General features: G+C 37.2%; 1 protein-coding gene across 1 annotated transcript; it reads right to left on the reverse strand.

Moving 5' to 3' along the window:
• Window positions 1-1,353: 1,353 nt before the first annotated feature.
• On the reverse strand, window positions 1,354-14,680 carry LOC110942097 (protein ENHANCED DOWNY MILDEW 2). Its single transcript, XM_022183813.2, has 18 exons — window positions 14,541-14,680; window positions 12,822-13,233; window positions 11,597-11,693; window positions 10,691-10,741; window positions 10,460-10,608; window positions 10,262-10,364; window positions 9,639-9,737; window positions 9,307-9,554; window positions 8,339-8,437; window positions 7,733-8,248; window positions 6,742-6,889; window positions 6,488-6,682; window positions 6,351-6,392; window positions 5,356-5,469; window positions 5,134-5,205; window positions 4,905-5,023; window positions 4,210-4,279; window positions 1,354-3,467 (listed from the first exon to the last, which is right to left on the reverse strand). The coding sequence occupies exons 2-18, from the start codon at window positions 13,229-13,231 to the stop codon at window positions 1,497-1,499; spliced, it is 4,503 nt and encodes a 1,500-aa protein (XP_022039505.1). The 5' UTR covers window positions 13,232-13,233; window positions 14,541-14,680; the 3' UTR covers window positions 1,354-1,496.
• Window positions 14,681-14,941: the final 261 nt, after the last annotated feature.

Below are 14,941 nucleotides of genomic sequence, written 5' to 3' on the forward strand. Positions count from 1 at the left end.
TTAGTTGCATCACTTGCTGAAACTATTTGAAGACACCTTTAAGGATCATTACTATATTATTTAAAAACTCACCATCATTAAACCTCTACACCGATTAAAAAATGAAAAAAAATCCGGAATCCATTTTATTTTCATTACTTGTCATAACTCATAAGTGTCTTTTAACTTTACAATTTATATTTTAAAAATCTTAAAAATAATCTAGATATGTGAAAGTAATATGCGCGACTTGAGACTACCCGACGCCAAATCGCTTGTCCTTCAGATTCACTAGTTCAGCCGGTCTGATCAGTTTTCTTGATTTCTTTTGTTATTTGGCTGTTAATAAGTGCTATAATACAATGAGAAATATTATTGTCAAAGTGCCATTATGCTATAAAGTATAAAGTGTTAAAAACTTAAATTTTAGTTTGTTCTGTAGCCTGATATTGTAAATTTACCCAGCTTTTATAATTTTTAATTATTATTACTTATTTAAATTTACTACAATTAATTATTTTGGCTAGCGGTACAGCCTCTTACCTATTTACCTTCTATTTCTATCTTAAGTTTGCTATTGGGAAATATTTAATGATGAGTATAGTAACATTGATTTTGCGTATTATGACTTTACTCATGTTTTCTAAATAGGATTACTAATAATATAAATAAAAAGTATATATGTAAAAACCCTATCTTGCGTTCATTGGACTTTACACAGCAAATGATACCGGGTACCGGCAACGTTTAAAAAAACGAAAACGAGTTTCGAGGCGTTTTTCCCTTCGCCTCACGAGGCGTAAGCCTCGAGGCGAACCGAGGCGTAAGCCCGAGGCGGAGTTAAAAAATAAATATAAATATTATATATATATCTTATAAAAATAGTAATACTAACTAAATTCATCATCAAATTCATCAAAATAATCAAACACACACATAAAAAAAAAAACATAAATTGCTTGAAATTGACACAAAAACTCAAAAACATCAAAAACCCCTAAGGCGTAGCCTTTTCAGCGCCTCGGCCACTCTGAGGCGCACATACAGTATAAACCCCCTGAGCCTCAGAATCGTTTTTTGGCCGTTTCGCCTTGAGGCGCGCCTCGAGGCGCACGCCTCAACCATTTTTTAAAACCATGGGTACCGGTACTGAATTTCTCAAACCGACTCGATTTTCAGTACCGACATTTAGCGTTCCGGTTCGGTAACGCTTCGGTACCGGTATTTACCTTCACTTTTGAGATTTCGATAAAAAGTTCGTCCAAAGTTAAGATCGGTATGAACCGTCGATAGTTTGAGTGGTTCACTGTACCATACTGGTATAAACAATATAGTTTGAGAGGTTCACGGTATCCATACCGGTATATAGGAGCGTTTCGTACTCGCATTCAAACACTTCTGATTTTCTAACAGTCATAAAAAAACTTATTTAGCCGTTCCACATTAGTTAACCATAAAAGAACACTAGTTGCTAAACAGTCAATTCACTACATAAGTCTAGACCACACCAAACCGGATCACTCGTACACCCAACCACCAGATGAGTTATGTTGATTGGGGTGGTACGGACCGGGTACAAACCCCATCGAGTCCATACGAGCCCCTGTTCCATTTACAGGTGGATAATAACCCCCAACACCCCGACTCGCCATAGGCGGTTCAGGTTGTCCCAACCCGCCCATCCTGACATGGTTCAGCTCATCAAGCCTGGGCGCATACCGTTGTGTTGCAGACGTGCCCGTCCTGTTATATGGTGTTGCATCTGAAGAACCGTACCTGGTTAACCCCGGTTCTTGACGGCCCATTGAATAGCTACCACCACCACCACCTCGTGCACTCGTTTCATCAAAATGCGGGCCCCTATTAACAACCCTTTCATAGCCAGGAGGATATTGAAGGTGGTCGGCTCTCACTGGATAGCCAGGTGGCGCATGGTTAGCACTGTCTAGCCGCCTATGACTTGTACCACCCATGTAAGGTTCGTCATTCGCTGGAGCATACTTCCTCATTAGATAATCGTCGTATGATTGAGCGATATCGTTCTCCAGGCTAAACGTCGATTCATCAATGACCGAGTCGTACCTTTCCTCCGAACGTTGATCGGCATCAACAAAACTAAAATCCGCATTTAGGGTTTCGTGAATCTTTTCTTCCCGAGTGCGAGGAGAAGGGCGCTTATTTTCAAATTTCTGAGCTTCGAATTCACGAGATGGGCCCCATGTTTTTTCCTGTTTCGGTGTTTCCATTTCGCGAGACGGAGCTCGAGCTTTGTCGTGTTTCAGAGCTTCAATTTCACGATATGTGGGTTTTGGTTTCGGGTCTTCGAATTCACGATACGGAACTCGAGCTTTTTCATTTTTCTGAGCTTCGATTTCACGGTATATGGCTTTTGGTTTCGGGTCTTCAATTTCACGATACGAAGCTCGAGCTTTTTCATGTTTCTGAGCTTCGATTTCACGAGGCGGGGCTCCAGCTTTTTCATGTTTCTGAGCTTCGATTTCACGAGATGTGGCTTTTGCTTTCGGGTCTTCAATTTCAAGATTCGGAGCTCGAACTTTTTCACTTTTCTGAGCTTCGACTTCACGAAAAGTGGCCCTTGGTTTCTGGTCTTCTATTTCACGAGATGGAGCTCGAGCTTTCTCATGTTTCGGAGATTCGATTTCATGAGACGTGGCTCTTGGTTTCTGGTCTTCAATTTCACGAGACGGAGCTCGAGCCTTTTCATGTTTCGGAGCTTCAACTTCACGAGATGCAGCCCTTGGTTTCTGTTCTTCAATTTCACGAGACGGAGCCCGAGACTTTTCATGCTTGCAGGATTCAAGTTCACGAACAGGAACCAGAGTTTCTTCATGTTTCTGCACATCAATCTCACGAGATGGAACCCGAGTTGGTTCATGTTTCTGAGCTTCAACGGGAGCCCGCGTTTCATGCTTCTGGACTTCAACAGGAACCCGCGTTACTTCACTTTTTTTAACCTTAACGGGAACGTGTGTTACTTCAGATTTCTGATCTTCAACAGGAGCCCGTATATTTTCACGTTTCTGAGCTTCAACGGGTGCCCGAGCTTCCTCCAACTTCTGAGCTTGATCTTCACGTTGCTCGATTTTTAAATCTTGATTAATACGGGTTTTCTTACTCGAACCCTGATTACCTTTTTCCTCGATAATCTTTTCGCTTTTAGCTTTGGATCCAACCGAGCTTTCTTTCTTCCTTTTCTTATTTTTGGGTTTATTTGCTTCATTTGAGGTTTTTAAATCTTTGTTTACAACAGGAATGCGGTCTCGTTTGGTTTCATTTTCATCAGATTTGGTCTCGTTTTCTTCAGATTGCAGTCGTTGTACTTGGGGTATATGACCATGCTTCTGGGCTATAGACTTGTATTTATTGGTCCAATCGGGCCGACTCCAAAGGTATAGCGGTGGTACTATATTGTTCCATTGATCCATTATTTTGTCGTTGACATCAACCGATCCAGGAAGATAAAACGACTGAAAGTAATCAATAAAAACAATGTAACAAATATGGATGTAAGTACTATCAACTTAATAATCAATGGAACTGTTAGGGCTGCAAACGAACCAAACGTTCGGCGAACAGTTCGTGAACCGTTCGGCGGGAAGTTCGTTTGTGTTCTGTTCGCTTATTAAACAAACAAACACAAACAAGAAATTTCATTCGTTTAGTTAAATGAACTTAGTTAAATGAACGAACATGAACAGAGGCCGCGTTCGTTCATTATGTTCGGAACGTTTGGTAACGTGTTCGTTTGTGTTCGATTGCGACCGATAGTTCATTAGTGTTTTTAGTTTTTATATTTAATTTACATACTTCAAAACTCCGACAAATAAAATATCTAACAAGTGTCATTGTATTATATATTCTGTTCATGAACGCTTGTTTGTGTTCGTTTGTTTCCATTTGTGTTCATGAACATTAGTCTGTGCTCATTTGTGTTCATCAGCGTTCGTTGCCTAAAATTAACAGACAAACACAAACGACGAACACGAACAAGTTCATTTCCTCTGCAAATGAACACGAACATAAAATCTCGTTCAGTAAGCGTTCATGAACAGTTCTTGAACACATATATTTCTTAACAAACGAACATGAACAAGGTCTTGTTCATGGTTGTTCAGTTCGTGTGCAGCCCTAACCGTCAGATCAAACGTTTAATGCAACTTAAATATCGATCAGCAAGAAAGACATTGAAAGCTAAAAGAAGTAATGTACCATGCCAGCTAACAATTCAACATCCTCCCAAATCAGATCGTATGTAGATGACTTCTTAGAACTGTCTAATCTGTGGTCGAAGACGAGCATATGCATGAGTAAATACATAAACAAATATACATATATTTCTATAAGGCACCCACATATACACACATGTACATATATATAGGCGCACTCACATGTATATATGGGTAGTGTGAGGTTCATTGGGGAACACTAAAAAAGTGGGGAACAGTGGGGAACCGACTCAAACGAACTTTGATTGGACTCATTCCAGCGGCGTTGGAACCGGCTCGTCGAACCCTAACTAGGATGTCTTAACCCTAAACCCTAAATCATAACCCCTAAACCCTAAATATATTAGGGTTAGGCTTTTAGGGTTTAACTTTAGGGTTTAGCTTTCGGGTTCAACTTTAGGGTTTAGCTTTAGGGTTTAGGGTTTAGCTTTAGTGTTTAGCTTTAGGGTTTAGCTTTAGGTTTAGCCTTTAGGGTTTAGCTTTTAGGGTTTATAGTTTAGATTTTACGGTTTAGCTTAGGTTTTAGCCTTATTTTTTAGCTTTAGGGTTTAGAGTTTAGGAGTTAGGATTTAGGGTTTAGACTTAAGAGATCTTAGTTAGGATTTGACGAGCCGGTTCCAACGCCGCTGGAATGAGTCCAATGAACCTTCTCCTATATGGGTATAACTATATTTATACCTTTCAGTTTCTGGAGGAACGATAAGAATGATAAGCTTAGGCTTAAATTTAAGAGCACTGTCGATGAACTTATTAGCAAGCGCGGCATTTTTTCCAAACGGAGGGTTTAGTCCCATAACCTGCAAAAAATGAAACAAACATCTGTTAGAATTAATCGCACACAAACAAACCGAAAGCAATAAACCAAAAAAGTAAAAAACACGAGCGATTTAACGTGGTTCGTTTTTACCAATCGAGACCCAGAAGGCAATTCCTTTGGTGAAACCGTCATCCAATCCCTCTTCTCAAAGTTGAAATCGTTCTGCCAAACGCATTCAGATAATTGTTAAAAACGAGAAAAGTGAACCAGAGTGAAACAAGATATAAAGCAACCATGTAAATAGTTTCTTCGCCATCCTATTTCAAAACGTGATTTATCAAAAACCTAACAAACGAAAGTATCTAATTCTACCTTTGGTCGATGAAAGTCAAAATTTTTGTAGGAGCACTTCTTTTTTCCGGTCTCATCAAGCCGTTTCTTCATCAGGCAACTGAAATCATTTGCCCCACAACAAAAATCGACTATCTGCACAATGATAAAATAACCGCTAACGTATCACAACCATTTCGAGAAAAAAATACAGAACATAGTTGTCGATGACGAATAGCGACAAGGCACCTATAGGCTACGTAGCGAATAGCGACAGCTATTTTATAAATACCGATTACACTAGAAAAAGAATTTTGAAAATTTTTATATGTATATTACATCAAAGGGTAAGGATAGTGTAAAAAGGGCCTAAAGTGTGAGAAGTGTATTATAACACTGTATATAATACTATATAACACCATATAGACACCGTATAACAATATGTAATACCATATAACACTATTTAACACTATATATCATTATATAACAAATATAAAACTATACATCTATCATAAACATGCTATCAGACAACCTATAGTGTTATATTTGTTATATAATGATATATAGTGTTACATAGTGTTATATGGTATTATATGGTGTTACATATTGTTATACGGTGTTTATATGGTGTTATATAGTATTATATATAGTGTTATAATACACTTCTCACACTTTGAGCACTTTTTACAGGATCCTCTACCTTACATCAAAATACCCTTGTATGTATGATATTTTACATGTATATTTAACAAAAACCTATAAATCCAGCTATTTTATAGCTATATCTAATTGATATTAACATCAAAAAAAAAAAAAAAAAAAAAAAAAAAAAAACCTCAAACTGTCGCTAAGCTCACTATTTATCACCATAACCAACATAGCGACACATAGTCGCACCGCCATAAAGCGCGCTATAGCGACCGCTATGGTCGCTATTAACAACTATGATACAGAAGCATATGTAGGTTCCATTTAAGATATGTTTCATGGATACATGAAAAATACAGTAGACTGAAGTTGTCAACTCGACGTCTTACCGTGTCACCATCTTCAACATACCAGTGAAGTTTATCAACTATCTGCACACCGAAAAATCACACATAAAATAAATTAGTTAATAAAAAGTAACAAGAACTAAAGATAAAAATGAGTAAAATGATCAATAGTCGGTCACCTTTTCCAGCTTTTCCACTTTTGTAAAATGGCGACCATAGGACGTATACCGCATTCCGTGCAGAAACGGTGCAAGATACACTTTAAGTTTCTCCTTCCACTTCAGCAACTGTTCGATGACACCGCGCTCACAAACAGCCATCGCGTCCTCAACACTGCATCCTTCATCAAGCTTCTTTAAAGCTAAATTAAGAGCCTGCAGTAACAAATAGTTACAGAACATAAAGAGGCATGGTAAAAAAAAAATTACTATACCTCCACAGAACCTTCAACCCTGGCTAAGATGATGGATTTGTCGACCCGTGACGAATGTGCGTGTGTCGATGGAACTTTTCCTTGATGGTACTTCTTTACCTCATCCAGCGTAACGGAGGACGCAGCTTCTTTCATTAATGCCATTATTCTGCAAGGTATGATGGTTGGGTGTTAACGGTCTGGGCAGCGCGTTTACTAAATGGGCCACGTGCAGATTGAGTCGTGAATACACAGGTCGACTCGCCAGCCCGTTTACACATACAATTTAAAAGATGAGTAAAATGTCGTTTTCGTCCCTGAGGTTTGGTCAGTTTTGCGACTTTCGTCCAAAAGGTTTGTTTTTATGCAACTGGATCCTAAATGTTTGAAATCTTGCCAATTTCATCCGGCTCGTTAACTCTATCCATTTTTCTCCATTAAATCAGAGGTATTTCGGTCTTTTTTGTTAACGGTTGGGTGTTAACGGTCTGGATCGTAAACCGGCCAGCGCGTTTACTAAATGGGCCATGTACAGATTGAGTCGTGAATACACAGGTCGACTCGCCAGCCCGTTTACACATACAATTTAAAAGATGAGTAAAATGTCGTTTTCGTCCCTGAGGTTTGGTCAGTTTTGCGACTTTCGTCCAAAAGGTTTGTTTTTATGCATCTGGATCCTAAATGTTTGAAATCTTGCCACTTTCATCCGGCTCGTTAACTCTATCAATTTTTCTCCATTAAATCAGAGGTATTTCTGTCTTTTTTGTTAACTTACAAGGCGATTCGGTCTTTTTACATAAAAAGAAAAAGACATAATTGCCCTTTAAGTTAACAAAAAAGACGGAAATACCTCTAACTTAACGGAGAAAAATGGATGGATGGAGTTAACGAGCCGGATGAAAATGGCAAGATTTCAAACCTTTTGGATAAATCGCAAAACTGACAAAACCTCAGGGACGAAAATGGCATTTTACACTTAAAAGATTGTAAACTATATAAGACAATAAAATACCTCTGTTTTGAATCCTCATCTAAAGAAGGTAAAATTTCCGTCTGTTGCGATTTGGCTGCAACGGTTTGGTTGGTGTCGTCAACAGACGTCTCATCGTTCTCCACGTTGTTTGATTCGGTCCCTGTATACAAGTCAAACAATCTACTCCCGAGGGTTGGTTGACCATCATTCAGTTTCGGTCTGGGCTTCTTGACCTTTGTTGACGAGCTCCTCCTTAACGGTTTCTCAGAACCATCTACTACTTTCTTTTTCTTCGAAGATTCTGGCACGGATGAAACTGCAGCTCGCTTTTTGGAAGAGCCTTCGGGTTTAACGGCAGAGGATCGTTCATCGCCCTTTTGTGAGTATAAAACAGACTTCTTTTTCGATGGGTCTACTGAACCAGAACCTGAACCACCAGCTGTCACCTTGACAGCAGGTTTCTTCTTGTTTGGTTGCTCTGTACTTCCAGTGAGAATATTCCTGAATATTATGGTTCTTGCAGGTGTTTGTAGTTCAGGGTCGATCTCGTGCTCCCTGACAAATCCGAAAATAAACGTTAGCTAAAAATAGCAGTTCATGCAAGTTGCGTAACTAATTAGTGTCCAATATAATGTAGAGACTTACATGCAATATATCAATGCGCGGGATTTAGACAAAAGTCCATCCCAAGCCCTGATTTCATCATCATCGTCATCACCGACTTGATGCTCAAACTTAATATCCCTGTAGAAACATCACCAAAAATATAAAAATTAATTACACGTAAAAGATGATGGTAACAAAATGAGTAAAGTACACAGATGGTCCCTATGGTTGACTAAAATTTTGGGTTTGGTTCCCAGCTTTCCAAAAGTACACAAATGGTCCCTATGGTTTGCAATTTGTAACGCATTTAGTCCCAGCTTTTTTTCAAAAGTACATGGATGGTCACTGTGGTTTGCACTTTGTAACGCACTATGTAGCACGGGGACTCCATTTATGTGGCCGTACCCGTCTCGGGTACTTTTCGGGGACCGAAACACCATGGGTACTCGTCGGGGACGTTTCCTAAACGTTTCCAATGTCGGGGACGTATCTGGTAGAAGTATTCAGCCCGTTTCCATTTATTTTTAGGGTTTTAACCCTTTCAAATTCCACAACCAGCCATTAAATAAATAGACCTATCATATTCGGCTTCTCTAATCTCTAAACTCTCAAGTCTCATCATCTCTAATTCTCTAAGAATTGCCGATCTCTCACTAGATGAACCGGAATTTGAAAATGATCTGATTATTTTGGAATTTGTTTAATGTATTTTTTTTTTATTTTTTATTGCCGTGCCCGTATTTTGGAATTTTGAGTTTTGCCGTTCCTCGTTCCCGTATCGTCCCCGTACCCCGGTCCCGTACCCGTTTCAGTGCTACTTAGGTAACGCATTTAGTCCCTAACTTGGACATGCTAAAACCTTTAGATTTGTAGGCTGGGGACGAAATGTGTTACAAAGTGCAAACCACAAGGACCATCCGTGTACTTTTAGAAAGCTAGGGGACCAAATCCAAAATTTTGGTAAACCACAGGGACCATCCGTGTAGTTTACTCGAAAAAAAACCTACCTAGGTAAACATTTCCTGTGGTATGAATTTGGACATCGCCTGCAAGTAGCAAACTGCAAATCTTCGACTTTTTCGTTTTCGGTTTGCTTACAGACGGCACACTTGTGAGCTGGACATATAAACGGTTCCCCTGCAGCAATCTTTTCTTGAAGCGTCTGTCGCTCGGTCTTATCGTTTTTCTGGAGCAGCTTAGCTACACATTTCGGGTGATAAAAGTGGCCACACATTGCGGAACTACAACGAAAAACCTACACAATGATACCAACAGATAATTGCTGAATATCTCATTGGAAAAAAATGACTGAGAATATATTTTCTCGAGTGTTACGTACCTCTGTATTTGAAGATTTATCAGAAGACCCTAGTTCACCACAGACAAAGCACTGGTGCAGACTATACTGGCAATTTTCACACTTAAATTCGTTTTGGCTCTGCAAATAAATATTTAAAAGAATAATTAAATGAAACAATATATATAAGTTGGGATTAGGATCAAATACAAAGGATCCTAATTGTAAGAAGTGTAAGAAGGATTTATAAAGTGACAAGTGTCCAATAACCTAAAGAAAACCCACTACACAAAAATAGAAAAAAAAAAAAAACCCCTTAAACATCCACCACCACCAAAAACCCAAAAAAAAAGTGAGGGTTTAGGTTTTGGGGTGGGGGTTTAGTTTTTTTTTTTTTTTTTTTTTTTTTTTTTTGGGGGGGGGGGGGGGGGTAGGTTTTTGGGGGTTTTTTTTGGTGAGGTGTAGTTTTTTTTTGTTTTCTTTGCCACGCGCGGGGAGGGGGGGGTGTTTAGGTTTTGGGTGGTGATGTAGTGGGTTTAATTTTAGGTTATTGAACACTTGTCACTCTATAAATCCTTCTTACACTTCTTACAATTAGAAGCCTTTGTAGAATAACTTGACCCAGTTAAGTTGATATCATCCAAACTCGTATACGGTTAACTAACCTCCAGTACTTTAAGAGATAAACAAAGAGATTCACAATTAGAGTCTTGTGCCTCTTCGGAATCTGAGGTTGCGTGAAACGACCTAAAACATCTCCCTTCACAACTGCAATAGACGACAAAATCGTCAAAAAACCATCGATTAAAAATCGTTGTAATTTTTTTTCTCAAGGAAATGAAGACGTGAAGTGAAAGTTGTACCATGTAAGCTCGCCGCCATTATCGCATATCGCACAAACGGAATCGAAATGATCATCATCATCATCTGACTCGCTATCGTCGTTGGTGATGTCATCATCTTGCGTTTCACCGTTTATATCATCAACTATAAAGCTCGGTTTTGTAACATCCTACAAGATATTTTCAAGAATGTCAAAAGATCAAAAGAAATCAGTGAGGAAAAACGGAGACAAACCAGACGCCGTAATATACCTCATCAAAAGCGTTCGTTTTTCCGGGATTCTCTATAAATGCATCCAAAAACTGTTCCAATAAATTATAGTCAAACTCAAACCAAAAGTATAATTTTTTGTCTATCAAACTAGACAATAATATTATCGAGTTCTAACAAGTAGGGCTGTAAACGAACCGATCGTTCAGCGAACAGTTCGTGAACCGTTCGGCGGGATGTTCGTTTATGTTCGTTCGATTAGCTTACCGAACAAAAAATTTTGTTCGGTTAGCTTAGCGAACGAACACGAACACAGGTCTCGTTCGTTCGACTGCGTTCGTGAACGTTCGGTAATATGTTCGTTTGATTATATTAAAAAATAATAAATAATAAACCTTTTATCTAAACATATAGAAAATTAAAACCCTGTTTTTTTCTAAGTTAGCTAAAATTTGGACATTCCAAGACATTTTTGGGGATAACTATGTCTAAGTTAGTTAAACTTTATTCGTCGTTTGGTGGTGTGGTAAACTTCTTGTGTTTTGATTTATCATTTGATGGTTGTATTTAACTACTGATCTCCAATGTTTAATGATAACAATATTTTCATTTTTTTTATTTTCAAGTTAAATGTTCGTTTGCGTTCATTTTTATTTGCTTGCGTTCGCTTGTGTTCGAGACCAGTGTTCACGAACTGTTCGTGAACAGTTGAATTTCCTTAACGAACGAACACGAACATAAACTTATGTTCGGTATGCGTTCGTGAACAGTTCGCGGACATGTTAATTTCCTTAACGAACGAACACGAACATGGCTTTGTTCGTGTTCGTTCGGTTCGTTTACAGCCCTACTAACAAGATAACAAGATATAGGTGAAGTGGCCAAAAAGTAATCATCCAAAAAAGCTGAACCATTAAAACGACACAAAAGTTATAAACAAGAAAAACCTTGGATTTTGTCAATGTTTCATCCCTCTTAATAGATTCTCTAATGAAGTTAATATGATCTAACAAATCATTCTTTGAAGGCCTGGGATCATACAAGCTGCAAAACAGAAAAAAGATAATCCTGAATAACCCCACAAACAAAGATTATATATAATCCGAATAACACAAACAATCGATAACTAGATTGTTGCCATAGGCCGCATGTTGCGGCGGCAACACCTTAGTTGTTCATAGCTAGTGGCACGTTATGAAAACACGCATTTCGACGTTATCCAATCCATAGTTATTAAAAGCCATCGCCTCTAGCGCCTAGGCCCATTTTTCAGGCGAGGCGAGGCAGTTGCGCTTTAAGTCGAGGAAATTGCGCTTTAATTCTCCAGGTGATGGTTCAGGCGCACATTCCGGCGAGATTCCTAAATTCCGGATAGTTTCTGGCCAAATTCTCTAAATTCCGACAAGATTCTAGCTAGATTTCAACTTTTATCTAAGGAAAATTACTTTTTCTACACGAATACACTCATGTTTTTAGAACTTTTGGTTCTAGATAGATGATATATAGTTTTATATAATAGAATTTGTTTATTTTATTTGAAGAATAGTATTCTTTTTCTGATACATAATATATTTATAACTTTTTTTCATTATGCACTTAATTTTTCTCAGTCCGTTGCTTTTTTTGCGCTTTGCGCCTAGGCCCCAGGCGAGGCCTATGCGCCTTGAGTGCGCTTAGCGCCTTTAATAACTATGATCCAATCTAACATATTGTAACCTATATAAGCATTGCGGTTACAGTGTACGATGATGACAATACCGTATGGTACCCACATGTGACATTATGCATTTTTTACTTTATTGGCATCAACGTGATTAGACATAGATAAAAAAAGAGTATGTCTCGGTCGTTGCGGTGTAAAGTTGTAAAAGTAATTTAGACAGTGGTGTAAAGTACTAAAGTCGTAAAAAGTAATTTAAATACAAAGAGGTGTCAAGTTATTAAGGAGAAAACGTTGGCATCAATGTTCTCAATTATCAAAAGCTAGAAGTGAGTGTATAACTTACTTAAAGATGAGGGTTAATAGTGTTTCATGTCAAAAGTTGAGGGTGTGAAGTGAAAAAACCAAAAGTTCTAAAATGAAGGTTAAACTTGTCATTTGTTAAAAGTCTAGGGGTTGAAAACGTCGGTGAGAAACCCCACGGACCTTTCATTTTAAGATAGTAGTAATACCTGAAAACTTTCGATAGGTAGTCGCGTAAAGATTTCCCTGAAGCTTCTGGTTTGCTTTTACAAAACCAGAGGCAATGCACGGAGATCAATATCGACCGAATCAACTCTTCGTAACTCTTTCTCGGTTTTTTCAGCTTGATCCAGTGATTATCTTTGGTAAGCACTGAAATTTGAGGTTTCGTTGCCGTGATATCATACTTCCATGCTTTCACCTGCCGGTAAAACGGTCCAAGACCGTTATCGACTTTGCCTTTTAAAAAAATGGGCATGACATTAACACTCGAACTTTCGTTGTCGTTCCATTGAACGGGTAGCTTTGAAAATGAAAGGGGTTCGTCATCTTTGTTACGGAAATCATATTCCGACACAGCGTCTGGAAACGTCTCTCCTTCGTCGTCTGAAGATGCCATAACTAAAACATCAAAACATCAAGTTTTAAGTTTAACAAATTCCACCATTTCACAGTCAAGGAAAAAAAAACTCACAATTTATTTATTTGCTATAATATGGTAACGACTTGAAAAAAAATTAGTCGGTAGCATCAAGAAGATGAGTTTACACTACCGTATGAGTCGCATGCTACTAATCTACTATAAAGTAACCACATCAATCATTAGTAAGCGAGAAAGCTTTATTATTACTATTGATCAAGGCCAACAAAATCAGTATATATAAACGATAAAGCAAATCGATTCAATTCCAGTTGATCTTCATATGAGAAAATAGTAAAAAGACAAAAGATCACTAAGTTTCACTAAAGCATGCAAAAAAACTCTAGTCAAGATTCAAGAAACATGTTTTTGCACTCATAGGGATTCATGAGTCAAGGTTCACAATAAGAAATTAAGGCTTTTATCAGATAAAAATTAAAAATAACAACATGGAAAACTATAAACAAAATCTTGATTTAAAAAATTAAAAAAAAATAAAAATAAATAAAAACTTTAAGAAAAAGGTAAGCTTTTCATTAGATAAAAATAACAATATGGAAAACTAAAAACAAATTCTTGGTTAAAAGCATAAAAAATAAAAATAAAAATAAAAAACCTTCAAGAAAAAAGTAAGCTTTTCATGAGATAAAAATAACAATATGGGAAAACTATAAACAAAATCTTGATTTAAAAAAAAAATACCTTCAAGAAAAAAGTAAGCTTTTCATAAGATAAAATAACAATATGGAAAACTATAAACAAAATCTTGATTTAAAAAAAAAATACCTTGAAGAAAAAAGTAAGGTTTTCATAAAACAAAAATAACAACATAAAATCTTGATTAAAAAGAAATAAAAATAATAGTAATAAAAAACTCCTTCAAGAAAAAGTAAGGTTTTCATAAGATCAAAATAACAATATAGAAAACTACAAACAAAATCTTGATTATAAAAAAAAAAAAAAAAAAAAAAAAAAAAAAAAACTTTTGTTGTATGGTTGCAAAAGCAAGGCACTTTAAAAGTCTATTTTTCTAACAGTTTAGGGTTAAACAAGTGACTTATCGTGAAACAACTTGTTGTTTTGCTTGTAAAATATATACGTATACGCACAAAATACCCTAAATTTATAGAATTTCAAACCTCCAGGTACCTAATAACCACAGATATCTCTGTGATTTCAAGAACATGAAGAAAGTAGAAACAAATCCCCAAAATTCACATGAAACACAATTCGATGACGATAGGGTTCAAATTAGAGATAAAAAGATGTAGAAACACACATATGATACCTGTATATATGGATTTAGAGAAGTGAATCGGGGAAAAATTAGGGTGGCAGGTAGGATTCCTGCCGAGACGAAAGCTAGGTTTTCTTTTTCGCAGCACGGTTTGGATTTTGTAGTGATGTAAAAAGTCTTCACAAAACCTTATAAGTATTTATTATAATTAAAGGTTTTATTATTATATTGGTTATGATTAAAAAAAAGAGTAAATTACGTTTTTGACCCTGTGGTTATATCATTTTTACTATATTAGCTTAAAATAAGAATTTTTAACATATCTGTCCCATGGTTTCTATAACTAACCATTTTGGCCCCTAAGTCTAGAGATCATGGGGGCCAAAATGGTTAGTTATAAAGACCATGGGGGCTAAAATGGTTAGTTATAGAGACCATGGAGGCAGAAATGT

This window comes from Helianthus annuus, chromosome 5 (genome assembly GCF_002127325.2).
Source record: "Helianthus annuus cultivar XRQ/B chromosome 5, HanXRQr2.0-SUNRISE, whole genome shotgun sequence".
Taxonomy (NCBI): domain Eukaryota; kingdom Viridiplantae; phylum Streptophyta; class Magnoliopsida; order Asterales; family Asteraceae; genus Helianthus; species Helianthus annuus.